Below are 21,244 nucleotides of genomic sequence, written 5' to 3' on the forward strand. Positions count from 1 at the left end.
CAGCCCTGGCTGAGGGACTGGTTAGCTCTAAGCTATAGTGACAATGACAGCTGCTAAGAGAGAGAGAGAAAGCAAGCGAGAGAGTTATGCTGCCTCATCCGCCTCGACAGACACGCAAGAAAGCTTCATCAGGACAACGAAGCTCTCCGACTCATGCACATCTGCACAGCTCTGCTTGGCCTGGGGGAAGAAAAAAGTTTCCAAAGTTCACATGGACACAGCGGTTAATATTGAAAACTAACTACATTTTCGAACTTCTGTGAAGCCCAACAAGCCCTGAGGCTGAAAAATCCAAAGCTGCTCAGCTCTCTCGGGTAAGCTACAAGTCTTTAGCTGTTAACAGTAATGCTTAGCAGAATTCTTCATAAATGTCTCACTTTCCCAATTTTTTAAACAACAGTGTCAACACTGGCTATGTCTGGAAAAGTGTCTCAAATTAAAGAAGCTTCATCCTACCACTGAAAAGCCTGTAAACAAATCCTCACATTCTTTAGGGAAATGTTTCTTCTAAGGCAAAAGATAGCTCAGCAGCAAACATCTCATAGAGATGTTGCTCCAAGGGTCTGGGGACCGTGGCCATCTTCAAACAACAAATCTGATGATGTTAAACGACAGAAGAGATGTAAAGGCAACCGAGAAGAGAAACTATCATCTGCAGAGCACCTCCGCAAACATACCACCACACACTTTGGCTACAGCACCCTCAGACTGTCCATGAGGGGCCTGGATGAGGCTCCAGCTGACCTGTGGGAGCTCCATGAGCTAGACAAGCTCAACTTATCCATTAACAATTTATGCTCTCTACCTTCTGGCCTGGGAAATCTGAAGAACCTTGTGGTGCTCAATATATGGGGGAATGAGTTGGAGAGACTTCCCCCTGAGATCGGGCTCCTTCAGAACTTAAAGGTACTGTTTGCCTACTGCAACCGCCTCAGTGAGGTGCCTGAGGAATTGAGCTACTGTGGCAAACTCGAGGTTCTCAGCCTTGCCAACAACCAGCTGACAGGGCTTCCAGGTAGCCTAGTCTCCATGCAAAGGCTGGCCAAGCTAAATTTGAGCTACAACCGTATATCACATGTCCCCACTTGCATCTACGCAATGAAAGCTCTTGTGTTCTTGCATATGGCACATAACGTCCTGGAGAACATTGCCAACCAGATCCAGGAATTATCCAACCTTAAGATTCTGATAGTGGAAGGCAACAACATTCACACTCTACCCCGGACTCTGTGCTATTTGACTGACTTGAAGCTCCTTAATGTGAACTTTAATGACCTGCAGAATGTCCCCGCAGAAATATACATGCTCAAGAACCTCAAAAGGCTGGCATGTCATCCACTTGATAAGGGTTTACATATTGTTCATAATCCACTCTTGAAACCTCTACAAGAAGCGCTCCAGGGAGGACTGGATGCTTTGTGTAACTACCTCAAACATGCCTGAGAAATTGTGACAGAAGACACAAACTTCCACTTTACCTAAAAGCATACGTAGGTTGCCATCCCTGGTCCTGGGGTATTTTCTGTTTAACACATTTTATTTATTTCTCTGCTCAAACACCCATTTTATTTGTTGAAGAACAGTTAATGAGCAATAACATTAAAATGTACATGACAAAGGTTACTTCAGAATCAGGGATAAAGACCTGTATTATGAAGTGTGAAGCTAAAATAAAATAATATTCCCTGGTGTTTCTACAGCATTTGCAAATGATCAGGTTTGAATCTCTGCAGTGATTCAGTCACTAAACTAATATTTGAAACATACAGCAAATCCTACTCATGTGGATTATCAGTGTATGTTTGAGTATTTAATGTGCTTATAGTGGAGTATATATTGAAGCTCATGGCAGGCTTCAATTGTTACAAGTATTTCAATCCACACCAGTGTTAGTGGTGCTCGCTTGCACTCTGATTGAAACATTAGACTGGAAAACTCTTGGGCATTGGGATCAGTGGTTGTTAAACTTGGTGGCTCTTGGCACAACCCGACCCGATGTCCAAGGACTATCAAGGCCAATGCTTAATGACAACCAATCCTGTAGTCCAAGGACACCTTAGACATTGAGGTCCAAAGTGTATCCGGTACAAGGACCACTCAGTCCAATGTACTCACTGTATTAAAAACCACCTATCCCAGTGCTCAAGGACGAGACAGTCCAACACATAACAACCAGCCCAATACCAAGTCTACCAAGCAAAACAAGTGAGATTGCTGATTAAAAATCACACTATACTCATGTTGTGACAATGCTAACTAATGGTAAGTAGTTCTATGATAACCGATAAATATTAATAAATCACATTACGTATACTACTGGCTGTCTTAATCAGGAGACGCTAAGCATTAGGCACATTTACTGTTTGTATGTCCTTTTCAAGGACAACCGTTTAATACGCTAGTGATTATGGAAATGAAAATAAGCTTTAAACCGCTGTTTGACTTATCAACCAACACGAGTGAACGATCTATAACACTGGTTTTAATTATAATTTCTTGTTTAGAAATGCTAGTATGCTTTATGGTAAACTTTGATTGTAAGTTGAGACAGAATCATTCAAAGCCGTCAATGAATGTTGTGTAACCCATAACATGTGTTGTCCTTTTGTCAACCTGGCTTATAAGAGTAGCATCTCTATTTCAGTCTTGTGTTTTTATCCTGTTAAAGCTGTGAGCTTAACACCACACAGCTTTTATCACAGGTCAGGAAAGTTCTAGACCACTTGATCCTACTTTGCCCAACATACTCAAACACATATATTGCTGTATTTATGGCTGGCGTTATTGAATCAAACACTGCAGATGCTGAACTTTAAAGAATGGAATCTCTATCCAGCTTGTGTGTGATTGTCATGGACAAGAATCGCAACATATTTGCTGTTGAGAGAGAAAAGAACAAAAAACCAACATGAATCTTTTTGAATTTCATTAACAAGTGTTTTTTTAATATGCGAATATACATATGCTAAAACAAAACTACAGCCATTTAATTGTTCACACACTTCAAATTTAATTGTTATGGCATAACAAACGATTTAATACGTGATTTATAAATACTTTTATAATAATATGGTGCATAAAAAGCAGTCCTCTATCAAGACATTATTAGGATTTATGTTCTTTTCTGAATACTGTCGAAATGTACAGATGCATTATATAAATCGAAAAATATAGAATGTTTGTTTAATCTTCGTCATCTTAAAGAAATATTTTGTTTTTGTACATTTGTATGAAAAATGTATTCATGGGGATGAAGCAAACATGCGGTCACCACTCACAAGCACTCATGCAGTCACCCCTAACACACCCACACACACACACACACGGCTTACTGTGATCGTTCATGGCAAATGGAAACTATAGGGCTGGTGGAAGAAAGATAGTCTGGGGGCGTTGGGAAGTTTTAGCGGGATTAATATTTGATTAAAGTTCCACTCCATCACCCCAAGTCAGTGCTGTCACGCCTCTCTTTGAATCCGAGGACTAATTAAATTATTTCAAGAGGAACAAAAGATAATACTCATCTTTATTTACGTACAGCAGACAACAAAAATCCTCATAGCCTAGAGGTCATTTTATGACATTATTCAACTTTGGAGTTGGCGAATTTGTTTAAGGTTCTGTTTAAATATCTTGTAAATCACAGAGGTATTCGCAATACAGGACTTGAGACTGAGAAGGCTGTTTGTTATCACTCTACTGCTGGCTTTTAAAGGCTTACTAATACTGTACATTGCTGTGCATTACTTCTACTACAGATCAAAATTTAATACTAGCAAAACAATGCAGTCAACCTGGAACCAAGATTTCTGGGCCTTCTATACATCTTTAAATATATATATATATATTTGAACCTGCTACAACATTTTCGTGTGTTCAGAACATGAAAAATGTCACAGACAAACCGGCATGGAAATGATAGATTTATGGGGGTCCTGGTGGATCTGGTGACCTGACAACATGCAAAAATAGAAAAAAAAAAAGTTCCATCCAAGAATTAACAAAATATTGTTCTGTTTGCACAATAATTATTAGCATATCTTGATGATTTCTATGATTTCCACAGTTTCAAAAACTGTATCACAACATGAGCATAGTCATTTATTTTGAAATTGGATCTGATGTTTTTTCTGGACTGGTTTGTGTCCTTGATCATATTCAGCACAATGCATCAGTGTCGGTGGCTTTTAAAATAACCTTCATTCCTTAACCTTTCCATAATGTGCATGAATGAATACGCTAACAGGGATGTGTAAATAAAAGTGAATATTAACCGATAATATCACAGTCTAATACAAACCATATTACAGAATAAAATATATGATGATTGTATGATATACAATTGGTGCATTTGAATAAATAAATGTAGAATAAATGTAATTTATCAGCCATCATTATATAGTCGTATAAAAAAGGTATTGCATAAAAGAGCACAGTAAGTGTCATTTTATTTCAGTGTTTATTCATCCATCTGTGGTTAGAGCACAATAATTCCCTCTATGGGAAGGATCTAGTTACTACACCACATCATGATACACCACATCCTTCCTGAAAACACACTTCCCTACACAGTAAGCACACCTAAAATAAACAGAACCAAATGACCCGAAAATGCTTAAAATTACAGAACTTAAATACGTAATTTAATAAATTTATTATTCAAATGAACATGAAAAACCCAGATGTGTTTGGTGTCTTGGATATATTAGGCATATTTGTGCACTTCAAATGACCCTTTTGGTTTCAGCCTGAATATATATATATATATATATATATATATATATATATATATATATATATATATATATATATATATATATATATATATATATATACATATATATATATATATATATAAAGAAAATATAAAGGGCATCAAATTCTGGTTGCATTGTTATGGAGATGATGTTTACTTCCATATGCATGTATCTGTCTTGTGTACGGTTTGCTAACGCTGTACTCTGAAGACGCATCCTTGCAAAGGTCAGGTCTGTTATTTGCAGTAATCAGCACTGCATGATAACAAATATCAAACATGGCCACCAATCAGCTAATCAAGTAATGATGCTTAGACACTTTGGCGAGGTCAGAGAAGCGGGAGCGCATGTTAGTCCAGAGAAGGCTAATTAGCAGAAGACATCTTAAGCATGCAATCAAACTAATGTATAGTGTTTGTACTCCGAGTCTGGATACTTGTGTGTGTGTAGAGTGTGTGCAGATATATGTGTGTGTGTGTGTGTGTGTGTGTGTGTGTGTGTGTGTGTGTGTGTGTGTGTGTGTGTGTGTGTGTGTGTGTGTGTGCATGCCTGTTAGTCTCTGTGTACTGATGTTTCATTCCAAGGTCATTTCTCAGTGGTCAAGTCTTATCGTGCCAAAATTTCAAACCACAGACACAAAGAGCATGTTTCCTGACTTTTGGGGCACAAAACAACCAATTTATTTCAATCCAAACCACAAATTAATTCCTGTGTGACCCACATATCTGTCTTGCCAGTGAGTAGTCAGTGGGTGTTTTGCAACTTCACGCTATATTGTTGCAAGATTGCAAATGAGTTCTGGGTTTTAATCAGCCAACATTCTGCCAGAAAACTAGTTCTAGTTCAGTGCCCATGCGTAGACCTATTTTCTGTCTTGTAAAAATGGAAGATGCCTCATTGTCTGTTAAATGACATTTTTAGGAAAACACAATACAGTCTGTGACATATGGAGAAGGTAATTGCAAAGTAAGCCAATAATAGTTTTGTTCCCAATTCACATTAGGAACAAGAGTCCTAATAAACCATCTTAACTCAGCTTTCTAACCTTATCAGACCGAAGCAATCTTGCATGGAAAAAGGCTCGATGTAATATATGTGAGTGTCAGGCTTGCTGCTTATGACTAGCTAGAATGACCGCACTTGCAGTTCTATAAACAAGAAATAAATATCCAGGAGTCAGTTGATTGCTGCTTTGCACAATACATTACAATACCTCATGTAACTTCTGCTACTGTATAATACTAACGTGCTCATTTCAGTATTTCTGCACATGCAATATTGATTGAACATACAGTATTTACACTGGTCTGTGCTGTTTTTGTGTAATGACTTTTGTGTATTGTCTTGTATTTTTTGTTTGCACTGTCTTTTGTTGCACAGATGCACTTTATGTGGCTTAGTCCTTATGTGGCTTAGTCCTTATGTGGCTTAGTCCTTAGCTCTGTCTTTGTTTTATGTAGCACCATAATCCTGGAAAAAACGTTGTCTCGTTTCACCGTGTACTGCAACAGCTACAGTATATATGGTTGAAATGACAATAAAAGCTTCTTGACTTGACTTGACTTGACTTGACGTTTCAGACCCAATATTACCGAATGTTTTGTTTATTTTTATTTTTTTGTTTTATACAGGAAATAGAGCCACACTCACTGTATAGCTCGTAGGTTATTTAACTTTCTAGCTCTCATTAATTAGTACATTCATTTTCAAAGGTGGTTTTGTTGAATTGCTTGTCCCTTCATTTTGTTTCATATTTACTCGGCAAACTTTCATATTTTAAGTCCTAAGTTAGTTAAATTCCTGAAACACATCATTTAACATGCTCCGTGGGTGATGTTACTAACAATAGAATTTAAATAGAATACTACATGGCCATTTCATAGACACTCGTTCATAGGAACATCACACTGTTGCATTCTTAGAACACCATTTGACCAAGAAAATTAGCGGATTTTAACTAATTATCTTTGATATAAATTGTCTTTATTGTGAATCTTTGGTATTGAATCTACAAAATCAAGCATCAGCTTCTCAAATATCCAAACCTTAAAGAACAAAATGATAACATGTTCACTCTTCAGGGGTTCTTCAGTTGTTCATTAGATAGTTAAGAGCTTAGTTTAGCTTCCTTAAAAGATCTTAACCCTGATCTTGAACCCTGGTCCCCAACACCCACAGTGCTGTCCACAGAAATCGCTGAATTCTCCTTCAGCATTCATTTATGTGCAGTTTCAAAAAGTTCATTCAGCAATGAAAAAACTCATTTGTCACCGTTCACTTATACAAGTGTATTCTTCAGAGTGCACGTGCTCATCATTGTGATGGTCATTTGTACTTTAAGTATGCATCTTTTTCCTGGGAACTTATTGCAAATGTAATGTACCTGAAAAACTATTATGGGAAATCTGATGTACTCTTTTTTCTAATAGCATAAAGGCTATTGTGCATGTCGATAGACAAAATTCTGAAGAAACGTTATTGCTTAATCACAAACTAAAACTCGACTCGACAGAAGTCAGGATGTGTAATAATAAGTGTAATAATAAATGTATGCAACACACATTCTATATATACAAGGAGTCCCCAAAGTCTCCATACATACATAGGGCAACACATTTTTAGCAAAATGTCTTCCAAAATAAAAAAAAATAATTGTTTATTTATATAAATTCCACCTCAAAGAACAAACAAAGATACAACACAAAGAAATGCCATTCATGAAGATGATGTACAATATAAAAGAAATGTTATAAGTTTATGTAAAACTTTTTTATTTATTTATATTCTTTCTTTTAAAAAAAGATTTTAAAACGATGCATTGGGGAAATTTGAGCTGGCAACACTGTGTGTGTGTGTTTGTGTGTGTGCGCGCGCGCGTGTGTGTGCTTAATTTAACACTGTTCCTTAGTGAACACGGTAAGATTGAATTGAATGCACAATATAGATATTGATGGAATACTTGAGATTTCCATCTTCTGCTCTGTGCGTTCCAACGCCACGGTGGGAGGAGACAGACCGAGCGCGCGCGCGCGCTCTGTCACCGCGGACCGTTTGGCCGCTCGCGCAGTCGCAAGCGCGTGCCTCTCCCTCCTGTCCGTTCCGCGCGCTCCTCATCCACCGCTCAAGCACATAACGGTCAGAGCGCGAGAGCTCCAACACCACCCTCTACTGGGGAGAGAGAGATAAAGAGAGAGAGAGCGAGAGAGAGAGAGTGTGTGTGTGTGTGCGTGTGTGTGTGTGTGTGTGTGTGTGTATGTGTGTGTTTCTCCACGCTCCTTCTGGAAGAGAAGACCTGAGAGTCAGAGCGAGTCCAGAAGGAGAACAGAACACGGACGTTTGACCACAGTTTGGCGTTGTTACCTCACGTCCGCGGGGGTCGACACACGCCGAAAACTGACGACATGGATAAAGTTTTAACTTGGTTTGTCACCGCGGTCGGGCTCCTGGTGTCGGTACGCGGACAGGTGTACAGAGGTAAGGCGAGTTAAGAACCGTTAAAACCGTTAGAACCGTTCTTAGCTTTAGCTTTCACTCACCTTAATGGTGGGATCGTTATCACTGAAATGTCTCTCAGAAACTTCACAGGAGACCTGCTGAAGATCCTAAACCTAAAAACACTACACTAAGCTATTATTAGTCTATTCATACACAACTGTATGTTTATTCTTCACCCACTTTCAGGCAGGAGGTTTTGTTTATTCTTCACCCAATTTCAGGCAGGAGGTTTTGTTTATTCTTCACTAATTTCAGGGAGGAGGTTTTGTTTATTCTTCACCCACTTTCAGTGAGGTTTTGTTTATTCTTCACCCATATTCAGGCAGAAGGTTTTGTTTATTCTTCACCCAATTTCAGGCAGGAGGTTTTGTTTATTCTTCACTAATTTCAGGGAGGAGGTTTTGTTTATTCTTCACCCACTTTCAGGGAGGTTTTGTTTATTCTTCACCCATATTCAGGCAGGAGGTTTTGTTTATACTTCACCCACTTTCAGGGAGGTGGTTTTGTTTATTCTTCAACCACTTTCAGGCACGAGGTTACTTTTATTTCGAGCATGAAGTTTTAGGGGATGCTGAAGCTCTCAAACCGCTGCTGAGCTGCTGTAGACGTGGTGGTTCGGTAATTACAAGTTCTGAGACCTGATTTAGAAACGTTGTGGTATGAAAAAAAGAAAAAAAAAAGGGTTTATTTGACAACAGTTCCCTGGAATCCTCCACTAGGCGTATAATATGATGTCCTGAAGCTAGCTGTAGTAATCTATAATTCACCTAACTACCTGCTTGTGCACAATACAAAACGTGCAATTTTTTTCTTTCATAAAAACCCTTAGAACGTTGAATGAACTCATTAAATACGCAAAACAAGTAGAAGGATAGACAAACAGAATAGTTGTTCATTGCAGGCATGATTTTGCAGAGCATATCTCATTTTGTTGATGCTCCAAAACTCATTAAACATATTACTGCTTATCTGTTTATATCGAACAATCGATCCAATGCATCGACTACTTAATGGTCGGAAGGAGCCCTTCGGCTGCAACGTGTTACATTTTGATGAGCTTTCTCTCTCTCTCAAACACGTTTTTTCCCCCCTTCCTCTCGTCAGTTTCTCACAGCTCTGTGTGATAGTCTGGCAGTTGTGTCACCCTCAGCAGGGTTGAGATTAACAAGTGGCACTTGACCTTAGCACTTCATCACTGTCACGCTCATTATGGTTATGAAGCATATTATTCGAATTATTTTGCAAACACTGAATTGAACAGACGAAGTGTGAAAATCTTCTTTTTTCTCTGGTTGGATGCTTTTCAATGGGTAGAAGTTGAAATGAAGTGAGTGGCTGCTTGAAAAAAATCAAAAGAAATGATTAAATGAATGACTGAAGGAATGCACGATGGGAAAGCTATATCCAAAATACATTATACATCTTTACCAGACTTCCCCTGGCAAGCCGCCCTGCTCCAACTAATGCACCGTGTCATCATGGGTCATAGGAAAAATTGATTAATGACGCTTGGGCTCACATTTAGCCTGAAGTGACACAAAAGAGGCTAATTTATCTAATTTGACAATCATTTATTTTTTTCATACAGGCATCATGTGCATTAGTGTTGCCTTGTATTGATGTTGGAGTCACTCTGTGCTGCACATTTACAGATTTCCCTTAATGCCTAAGCTAATTACTGTCTCTTTCATAAGGTTAAAATGTGCACATTAAACTGGAAAAAACAGTAAAATCCAGCACAGAGGTGAATTTACAGCCAGCTCCAGCTCCACCGTTGAATTAACTAGCTTGGCGTTAATATGTTTCCACTGTAGGGAATATTTTGCTGTGTGCATGGTTAATATTCGCCAGCTGGAAACTTTTTTCTGATGCCATATTTAGTGAGTATTACTCACACCGCCACCTGTTCTGATGGTATCGATGGCATATAAGCTACTTTTCTTTTCCATGCCTTAGGAGGTACTGCATATGCCAACTCTAGGTTTCTTCTCATGAGAAATGCATCACTTTTATCAGTAAACATGTTATGGCATAGTGTCATTGGAAGGAATGTAAAATATACCAAAAAATATGTTGAATTAAGTAATATATATATATTTTTTAAAAATCACATTTTGTGGAACATGTCTAATTTCAGGAGTTTTGAAATTCCAGTTCCAGAGAATCAGATGCAGGATTGTTATTGGCCTGAAGGGGGCAGCATGGCTCACTCATATTTACAGTCTAGGCTTTAAAAGCATGAACGATGTTCAGAATAATGCAGATTACTTTGTTTTATCATATGTTTAAAATGTTTATCTCATTTTAAATAACTTTGAAACGTAGAAAATAGCACACTGGATTTTTTTCTCTTGTCAATTGAGTGGCTGTTTACGATGGAGATCAACAGTTGTATCTTCCTGTTGGATGTACTGGGGTGGTGTAAACATTTCTATAAACAAAATGTTTATAAACTACATCGTTTAATGATGTTCTGGCACGTACTGTAGTTAACTAACACTACAATCAACTAATCCAGTTTCAAAAGATGTTGATTCAGATATACTTTTGGGGGGGAAAATGAAGTGTTATAATGTTTTCTTTCCAATTGCTATTGCCTTGACTTCTCTACTGCATCTACCACTAAACAGAAACTTTATGTGTGTTTTGAGCACATCAGTTATAATCAATTCAAGCATAAAGAACCTTGGTGAAATCGCACTTTAGGGTTCCACGTTATCTGCTCTACAGTTAGAGATTTAAAGTTACACATATTCTTACCAATATTTAATTAATGATGACTGTATTGCTAGACTGATAACATACTATTGGGTCTGATTATTTTATGTTATTTTTTTCATGTAAATCCCATGTTTGTACTACTGTCATACTGAACACTGAATTCTGGATAGTCCTGCTTTTATTCAATAAGGTGATGAGTTCATATTTGCCTACCCAAGAGTGATTTCTTATGAACTGGTTACCTATGAAATGATCTGAAATTACATGGCCACTATAAGAACCGTCGCCATCTTCAGCACGAGTGCTAAATGTGCTCACATCGACCTTTTTCATTAAAAAGGTGTATGATGAAACCTGAGCATAAAACCTGCAAACGTTCCACGATTTGTTTTCGGAACGTATATCTTTTTCACCTACATTATGTGAAATGATATCAGCTTTAATTCTACTGTATATACAGGGATTAATTAGTAGCCTGGATACCTGTGATGTGAACACGCTTTAGTTGGCTTTATTATGTTCATCAACAAGTGTATTTCACAGCTTGTCCGCTGTTGCACGGATTTGGTTCACTGTTGACACTCACACAATTATATCAGCATAATGAACATGCCTGAGAGACAACAGCATTTATTCTGTATCAGCTTTGGAACTGGCTGTCAGAAAAAAAATCAACAACTCCCTACTACTTGTAAATGATTTGTTATTTTTACATTTTTTCCCCCATATTTTCTTTATAATACAGTCTTAGCTAGTTCATAAGCACCGGTTAGGTTTCCTCTATCATAAGATAACTGCCAGTGTGGGAGGGTGAAGGCTATTATGTTAGCATGCTTCTTACAAGACACATGAAGCGAGCCAGTCTCATCATTTTGAACTGCTGCTAACTCTGCATAACAGGGCAGTTTGTCCTGTTCCATACGCATGAGCTCACAGACACTCATGACTGGTTAGGTTCACAGTGGTTAAAAGCAGAGAGAGATTATGCCACACGTTCAAGCGGAGACCACGACCAATTTGCTCCCTTTGATTCTCGGCTATGGATGACTGTGGAAACTTAACACAGTTTGCACTGGTGTGGTTTATGTCAGTGCCTTAACCATAGCGTGCATTAAATGTTCCAAATCCCACCGCTTTCTGCACTACACACATCTCCCTATATGCCCCATCTGCTGATCATAGCATGTTTTTTTTTTGTTTTTTTTTTACTATCGATAGTAATTAACTTGCACGATGCAGAATCAGGAACACACAGATACATGAAAAAAAAAATAAAGTACAGTACCAGTCTGCAATATCAATCTCCTGCTATACAGTAAGTTTATTTAAAACAAGCCAGACTTGAATATTTGGTCTTTATATGCAGTTCATAGCATTGGTCAGTGACATGCTGGCTTTATTATGATGTACTACATTGGTAACTTTTAATAGCCATTAGCCACATACTCATTTGCAGGGATGTAATGATACATCATGTCACAGTGTGTAGTAATATCGCACATTTCCATGATGCACATTTGTTTTAAGTGTATAAGGGTGTAACGTGAAATGAAAAACAAATGTCACACCCGTACTCATGTTGCTCACTTTGTCTAGCCAACTATTTTGTGTTTACACTATTGCATTATGCTAGCTGCCACTTTCTTCCAAGTCAATAAGGTTTCTGGGAAACCAAACCATTAAACATGTGAACAAACATAGCTTTTTGTAACTGTTTACGGTGTGCTAGCTAATGACTTTATGATTTGTCCACCCCAATGTTATATGACTTGTGAATAAATGATTGGACGTGGACTCTTGTCTTGTTTTCTGCATGGCTGAAGCTGATTCATTGATTACACTCAAATCAGCGCTGATTTCACTGTGACGAATCAGATACAGAACATGTCAGTGGGACTCAACATTTTATTTTGTGTGCAACATTGATGAATAAGGGCTATCGTGTGTGTGTGTGTACTGTATGTGTGTGTGCGTGCTCTTGCATCCGGCATAATGTGGTGAACCAAAACCATTTATGAAAAGTGATTTTTAAGAGTTTTCCCCCTTTGCCATCTTCACTGATTAGCAGGATTGAGGCACATTCCAGATCATGTGTAAAATGCGACAGTAGCGTTAGTCTTGCTCTGGATGACCAATTTATTCAGACTTCATGAAAACAAATGTGAGACTAATGCTCCAGCCTTCAAGTGCAGATTGTAGCTACACAAAGTAGACAGTCAAACAGTGCTAAAAAAGCACTACGGTATAGATAAGCAAAGTAGACACTGTTGTTGAGGTTGTGAACTTGCAAGACTATCACTTGGACACTTGCTAAGACTCGACAGCTCAGTCTGTGTATGGACAACTTTGTATATATATATATATATGTGTGTGTGTGCAGAAAGACAAAAACAGGATTTTCTCATGACCATTTCAGTCTGTTTTGTTTTCCATTTGAAGAAAACAAAATCAGGTAGAATTTATTCGCTCCCAGTAATACACAGTTAGGCAAAAGCCAACTTCTGTTTACATATGTGTGTTTACTCTCAATCAAAACTTTCCTCTTCAGGAACAGTGATTATGGATGTCTAATTTTTTTCATAATCATAGAACATCTGCACTTTTTACAACCTCTGCTTCTTACTATTATTCTTACTGCCACAAGCTCGTGTTTTTATGTGCGCCAAAAGGTCACAGATACTGTAGGTGTGTAGGAGCGAAGGGTTAAAATATATAGGAAACAATCTGGTCACATGATCATGGTCTATCATGGAGAACCTGCAAGAACCTGTGAGATCATAACTCATGTTGCTGTGATCTACTGTGCCAGAGCAAGAGTATGTGTGTTTAGGACCTTATAGGCAATTTTGTAAGTCTTTTTTTTCCTCAATAAAAGTTTATTTGAAATATTCAAAATTGAATTGCATTGAATCATGAAGGCTGTACTGTGAATCGAATTGAATCGTGTTGCAACAGTTTAATAAATAGAAGAAAAAGAGTTGTGGGGTTTCCTTAGTCCAGTCATAATAGTCAGTCTTGGCTTTCTTAAGTGGCTCCTCATGCCGCAGAGCATAATTTAAGGAAGCTTTCATTCTTTGGTATTTGAACTCTTGACTTTAATACACAGGAGCTCATGATTAAACCAAGGAGCAGGATAAGTAAAAGTCCCAGCATGCTTTCTGTGTGGAGTTCACTGTATTAGAGTAACAGAATATTATCATAGTGGCTTAACAGTGCTGTTGTCTCAGTGATGGGAAATTGCTCAAGCATGTTCATTAAGGTTGGAAGACTAATGTAGTTTTGAGTTTCAGAATGTGATATGTGTCATCATAACATGTGTGATAGAAGTCTGTATGAGTGAGAACTGTGCGCCAAAGTCCACACCACAAAGGACAAGATGTGAAGTATGTAGCCAGAACACAACAGTGTGACCTTTACCGAGTGGAAAAATCTACATGTTGAATAAAAAAAACACTGGAGAAGGTTCAGAAAAATCAGATAAAATAGATTTAGTTGTGTCAACATGAATATTAAAATCTCCCCAGAGCAGCAAGGGTACTATATGAGAAGCTCAGATACTTGATAAAACCACCTGACACATTTGGGGGACGATGAGCTAAAAAAAACCAACAGAAGCTTAGGTCCAAAAATATGTAAATGGATAGTCGGCGCGTAGCACTACACTTGTGAGCCACTCTGGATAAGGTCGTCCGCCAAAAGTCATCAATTTAAATGTAGTGTGTTGTATGTTGTTTATTCACTTTGAGGGTGAGACGTAAGAATTGTTCGTTTGTTGCCGGGTTTCAGCCCGACCCATGAATTCAATGTTGTGCTCCATAAATTCGTCTTGAGCTTAACACCTTTTTGTTCATTGATCATGTTTTTAATAATACAAACTTGCCATTCTTAGACATAAGGCATAGATAGACATGGTCAGGCAAAGGAAACCCTTTTTGTGAAATTAATCTAGTGAGCTATAAACTACATCTAAAGTATATGGGAATGATGACTATCCAGGCTCCAAATGCAGCGAATGGTTCTTAATGGCGAGATGTAAGTGGTTTGTTTGGGATAAAATGATGCGTATGGCATCATAAGTTATTCCCAGTGCAGCACACAGTTTTTAAATGTTGGAGGGAAGCCAAGCCACACAGTTTAGGTGGAAAAAGTCAGCAGCAGTGTAACAGGTGGCCATGTGAGGAAGAGGAAATTGTCAATGACACAAGGTTATTTCTCCTTGCTGCACTTCCCAGATATTTAGCAGCAAAGTGTGAATGACCAGAATTTAACAGCCTAGATGGATATATGGTAGCCTGAAAAAAATCCCACCAGCTTTTGACAGAAGAAGACAGATCAAACCAGCAAGAGCAAGACAGAAACCCAGGAGCACAGCAACACAGAGTGTTGACAGAGAGAGAGTGGAGACGGATATAACCAGGCCAGCACAAGTGGAAAACATCGGTGAGGGCTGAGGTTAGACCGATGAGTATCAGACATGGAGACCATTCAGTGCGGTAGTCCTGTTAATGAGCTAACCTCAACTTGGTGAAATGTGAAACAGATTAAACAGTAGAAGGTAAAATCCAGTGATCCAGGGTCACACATTGAAGGTGTAACTCTAGTCTTGTAAAATGACTAGTAGCAGGGTAAGGTATTATTCATTTATAAAAAATGCAGTGACGATGACCACCATATTAAAATAAAAGGTAATGCTACAGCGTAAAATAATAATGCTAACAGCAATAGCAACAGTAGCAATAAAATAAATAATAACTCCCTAACTAGCATCTGACAAACATGACAGTGCTTAGTAACTTTATTTCTATGTACCACATCATGTGCCATTAACATGTATTCAGTCTTGAGATTGTCAAGATGTGATATGAACAAAATATACTGTAGTCGAGCTTTTCAACAGTTGTTCATCATATGATTTGACATGCTCACTACGTAGTGGATCTAGATGTGGAAATGGATATGGGTTATACAGGCTATATGTGTTCATGGCGTATATATCAGAAAGCTGTTTCTTCTCGATACAGTCAGTCCTAGTTTGTAGCCCATAAGAAGTGGGAAGTGCACAAAAAGGCCCTGTAGTGACATGATGCAGGTTCTGCATCCCCTGATGTAGAGCTTTTACAACCTGCTTTCACTGCATTTGTTGCATTCCCTCTGCCCCAGTTTGTGCTGAGGGTAGTGATCCCATCCTGCCAGGCCAGAGCTCAAAGTCAGCACCGCTCCGCTTAGTTGAAGCCGATTCTGCTTTCTGGCTGGAAAAGATAAGCAGTGCTTCGTTTAGAACTGCCCAATAATTCAAATAGTAGTGTTTTCCCCTCACCGAACCCCATTCACTGCTTCACCCCAAGTGGCTGAACAGTAGCATTGAGACAGCACAGAACGATGATGAAGAGGCACTCGTTTGTTGAGCCAGTGGTGAATAAGACAAAATACCTAAAGACGGCTACAACAAATGACACAACCACCAAATAATAAGAATAATAAAATTGCTCTCAATGATGGATGATGGTATATAGCAGAAATGCAGTTAATACAGAGCACTTTGTCTCACATTGTTGTAGTGCAGTGCTTTGACGGATACGAGGCTGGCCTTCCACTGTCTGGGTCCTATACTTTTTCATTTATTTATGTGAAGCTGTATATTTGTGAGCATAATGCGTGTCCTTGCTCCCCTCACCAAGAAATTACAGCATATTCCTTGAGCGATATATTTCTTGGAAATAACTCAACTCATTTTTTTTTTTGTTTTGTTTTCCCCACAAAAGAAACCATGCTTGTAAAGCAATGTTGTGTCTGTCAGATTTTTACTGTTGCTGTGTTATTCCTTTACTACAGACAGTTGAAGCTGACTGTTGCAGTAAAGATTGAACAAAATGATGTTTTATGACAGCAGCAATAATGTTTATTATATTGAATGTTTCACTCAGAATGATTTTATTAAGTCATTTAGTCATTTAATAAGACTATTTTTCTATTTGTTTTACTTTTGGTAACAAAAGTTTTGTTAAGTAGCATCACATAACAAACAAACAAATCGCTGTATATCTGTGAAACAATAACACTTACCATAAAGTTCCTCAGTAAAGCCGTTATAATTTCCGAATCAAGAGTATAACATCCATAGTTTCCAGGATGTGTCACACATTCACAAGTTTCTGTAGACCTAGGAGTGTCTAGTCCACCTACAGGTTGTTTTTAGCAGATGAGTTAAAACTAAAGAACCCAGAAGGATCTCACATGAACACAAGGACCAGACAGCTCTGCCTCGAGCTCAGGATCGAACCAGGGACAATACCTGCTCTTCCACTCTTCAGTGCTTCCCACAGATTTTTAGATCTTTATGTTATCATTTGAATGAGAGTGTGTGTGTGCCCTGCGATGGGTTGGCACTCCGTTCAGGGTGTATCCTGCCTTGATGCCCAATGACGCCTGAGATAGGCACAGGCTCCCCGTGACCCGAGGTAGTTCGGATAAGCGGTAGAAAATGAATGAATGAATGAATGAATGAATGTTATCCTTTGCAGCTTTGAGTGAATCTGTTTCTTCTTCTTCTTCTACGTTCGCCTGTTCCTGTTAAGGGTCGCCCCAGCGAATCATCTATTTCCACCTAACTCTATCCTCGGCATCCTCTACTCTTCCTGTCCTCATTTAACACATCCATATATCTCCTCGAACAGCTTTGACTGAATACATACGTATATAAAATTACAAAACTGCATCATAATGGGTACAAAATTTTTTTCCATTTTTATATTTTTCCCCATTACAAATTATATGAACTGTACGAACTATAATTTTATTTTTTTATTAACTAATTACTGGATTCTGCAAATCTGTGTACCGACCAACTCCATCAGTGTCATGTGAACAGGTGCTCTAGTGGAAGGAGACTCAGAGAGAACAATATCATGGTCAATGGAATGATCTAGAATAACCAAGAAGTAGAATCTTACAAACATTTCCTATCTTTGTCTTACATTTTTAAAGAGTGACATTTTTAAGCCATAAGGAGTGAAAGCAGTTCTGAATTGTGTAATGTGCTAAAGCTGAATCAAACATCAGGCATCTTGTCCACGTGTGTGACTAAAACCCAAATTATGGATTTTTAAATGTTCTTTAGTAATGGCGATTTCTCAAAGTATCAACAAGTTCCAACTGTCTGTAAGGCGACTGTGAGGCACACACGTGTGTATGCATGTAACTATTTCTGAAAGCATTATATTTATTTATGACGGTGGTAAATGGCAACACCATGTCAGTGTTGGATCCGAATTCAATCACTCCAATCAAACTCAAATCAGTCTCCATGTGCTGAACTCACAGCTCCTGCACAGGTTACACAACATTAAATTATACACACTGGGCCTAATGTGGGCTGTCCAACACTCAGCACACACAAACACGCTTTAACTGTTTATAGTAAGACAGAAAGAGAGAGAGAGAGAGAGAGAGAGAGAGAGAATGAGAGAGAGAAAGAGAGAGAGAGAGAAAGAGATGGATGATATTTGCAGGATGATGTAGGCACGTGGTAATTGGCCTTGAGATGTGACTGTGTGAAAGGATGCTGGACAAACAGATACACTCTAATTATCCTCAGCCCCTTGTTCAAATGAAGAGGGCAAACACTAATGAATCTCTCACACACACAGACACCGAGCCTGCTTAATAACACAGACAGAGAGAGAGAGAGAGAGAGAGAGAGAGAGAGACGGAACAAAAAAGAAAAAAGAGACGTTAGCTGTAAATAAGATGAAGTAAATAAGGACAGAGCCGGAGTACCAAAAAAAAAAAGATATGGGCACCGCAAGTGAAAGCGGGAGAAAACAGGATTAGAAAGAAAATGAGGGAGGGAGGCTAAAAAGAGATTTACGAGCCGTGCTTGAGTAATTTATACTGTGCTCTGTTCCTCATAACTAGAAAAAATAAAAATGAAGTACGAAAATTTGGTGAAGAAGAAAAATAAGAACATATGCACGAAATGGCGTGTTTATAGAATTTCAGAAATGGCTGCAGCCTAGTAGGGGTCCAAGCACTCGGCATGAAATAATGCTAATTAAAGCTCGAGGGTCTGTTCTCTGTCTAATAATGAGCGCAGGAGTTGGAATGGGAGTCTGTGCAATCAGAAAGAAATATGGTGTGTCTTTGCTAACACAAACAGTCATACATGTTTTCAAGAGTATCCTCTGACCCTGTGCTTCACTCAGAGTGCGCTTCGGTTCTCAGTTTGCACAATAACACTAAACTGGCTGCGGCTCAATCAGCGATCCGTTCACTGGCTGTAAGTTAACGTGCACCACTTCCTTTTGGGAGAAAGGTGTGAATGAGCTGGAACACAAAATTACAATTCATCCTGCTTTATTATTTGATTTAGTTTTCTTTTGCTTCAGCCATTATAGCTTATTTTCATCCATACTCATTAATGAGAGTGGCTGTGGTGTGGGCTGCTGGGTAATTGAAACAGCGGAGTCTTAAGCGCGACGGTGTGAGTGGCAAGGAGTTTTCGTGGCACTCCACGACTGCTGAAATGCTGCAAACGAGCAGAACAAGCAAAAAGAAGTTGCTGGAGAAGTTTGGCACATGGAGGAGTGCTAGCATTTGAAGAGTGACCTCCACTGCGCGAGTGCACGTTCAGATCTCGCCAGCTTGGAGAGATCGCTTCTGTCTGCCAAGGAACTGTCTCAACATTCTCTCTTATCCCACTCCACCCTCTCTATATACCTCCTATAACTGTTTCTATCTCTCTCTTACTCTCTCCTCCACTATCCGTCCTCTTTATGATTTTCTCTGTCATTCTCTTTATCGATTACGCCGATTACAGTTCAGTAGACTGTTTTGGTACGTACTGTACCTATTTTGTTACAGCTTTGCCGAAATGTCTATTCAGGCTTGCATAAAAATCCTGGGGAAAAAAAGTTGGAAGGAAATTAGTTGAAGCACAAAGCAGGCAAGGTCATGAAAAAGGCAGTGTGTGTATGGGTGTGTGTGGGCATACGCGATGTTGACGTGTGTAATGAAATTTAACGAGTCACATTATATTTATACAACAACAAAAGCCTGCTGAAAGGCTTATGAAGATTTGAGTTAAAATGCACCAAAGATGCAGAAGATAATAATGTTCTCTCACTTCAGAAATACAGGGTAACCACATTTCTACACTAAGTGAGGTTACAGCCAGAACCCGTTAACTATAACTGGATTAGCATTCATTTTATTCTGGTCTTGGCTAATTATTTCCACTCAAGGATGATAGAAGTAACTCCTCCCACTGGCCGGCATCACGCCACCTCATTGTGGATTGCTTTCATAAAACAGTGAGCCCTGTTATGGCTTGAGTGATTTCACTTCCTGTTTCATTACAAATCAAGCAGCCCTAAAGCACACTTACAGTGCTCATCACAACGCAATTCCATGAACTCGCTCGCCACAGTGATGATCTGAAAATCGCAGCTACTGCACTCTGATGCCCCGACAAACTGACAAAATAAATAGATAATAGCTGAACAGAATGGCATAATAACATCCAGTCAGCTGCTCCAGTCTTAATCAGGAAGGATGGCATATCTCAGTCTAAATATCCGTTTTTATGAGCCAGAAATCAAACGTGGCTCTGTTACAGAAGCCCTGATGATCCCTGTGATACGCTCAGGAAGAGCAGAGCGGCGGACATAATTGCAAAAACGATATTGCGCCATCGCCAACCCATAGTGTGTGTGAGTTAGTTTTACTTTCTCTGTATACAATGGAGTAATTATCTGTCTTCTTCTGTCCTCTGTCTGCCCTCTTACTTACTCACTGTCTTCTTGCTCTTTCTCTGACTACCCGTCTCTTTTTATATGTTTTTTTCTTTTATTGTGTATCTCCTCTATCCCTTGCTTTTGCTCTCTTTCTCTCATTCCCAATCAGCGTCGTGTTTCGGGTGACAGGTGAAGACAGGCCCCTCCTGCTCCGGCTCTCGCTCCCTTTCTCCCTCGCTCATTTTATGAATATAACCACAGGCCAAATCTTCCATTAGTGTCAGAGAGCATCTGCGTTAGCCACATTAGCACTCGTCTCCCGGTGATTAATGCATTAGAGCACACGTGAGTAGGTCACATTAGCGTCGGCCTTTCCTCCCCACCATTGCCCCCATGTGTGTGTTTGTGGATGTATCGATGAGGCTTCGTGTCAATAATGAGAGAGTGGGAATGAGGTCATCAGTCGAGTGGTTTAGATGAAGTCACACCGTAGCAGCAGCCCTCTAATCGATACAGGCAGCAGCTTTACCCGTGTGAGAG

General features: G+C 39.1%; 2 protein-coding genes across 5 annotated transcripts in view; both read left to right on the forward strand.

The window, feature by feature from the left end:
* Positions 1–231: 231 nt before the first annotated feature.
* On the forward strand, positions 232–1,443 carry LOC132861867 (leucine-rich repeat-containing protein 30-like). Its single transcript, XM_060893534.1, has 2 exons — positions 232–314; positions 401–1,443. Exon 2 carries the CDS (start codon positions 499–501, stop codon positions 1,441–1,443), a length of 945 nt encoding a protein of 314 aa, XP_060749517.1. The 5' UTR covers positions 232–314; positions 401–498.
* Positions 1,444–8,018: 6,575 nt separating this feature from the next.
* LOC132845834 (receptor-type tyrosine-protein phosphatase mu-like) overlaps positions 8,019–21,244 on the forward strand; it is a 192,439-nt gene continuing 179,213 nt past the window's right edge. For all 4 annotated transcript variants that reach the window (XM_060870152.1, XM_060870161.1, XM_060870171.1 and 1 more), the window contains exon 1: positions 8,019–8,231. In XM_060870152.1, coding sequence (XP_060726135.1) covers positions 8,159–8,231 — 73 coding nt within the window. In that variant the 5' untranslated portion in view covers positions 8,019–8,158. The remainder of the gene's footprint in view (positions 8,232–21,244) is intronic.

Source organism: Tachysurus vachellii, chromosome 1, assembly GCF_030014155.1.
Source record: "Tachysurus vachellii isolate PV-2020 chromosome 1, HZAU_Pvac_v1, whole genome shotgun sequence".
Classification (NCBI taxonomy): domain Eukaryota; kingdom Metazoa; phylum Chordata; class Actinopteri; order Siluriformes; family Bagridae; genus Tachysurus; species Tachysurus vachellii.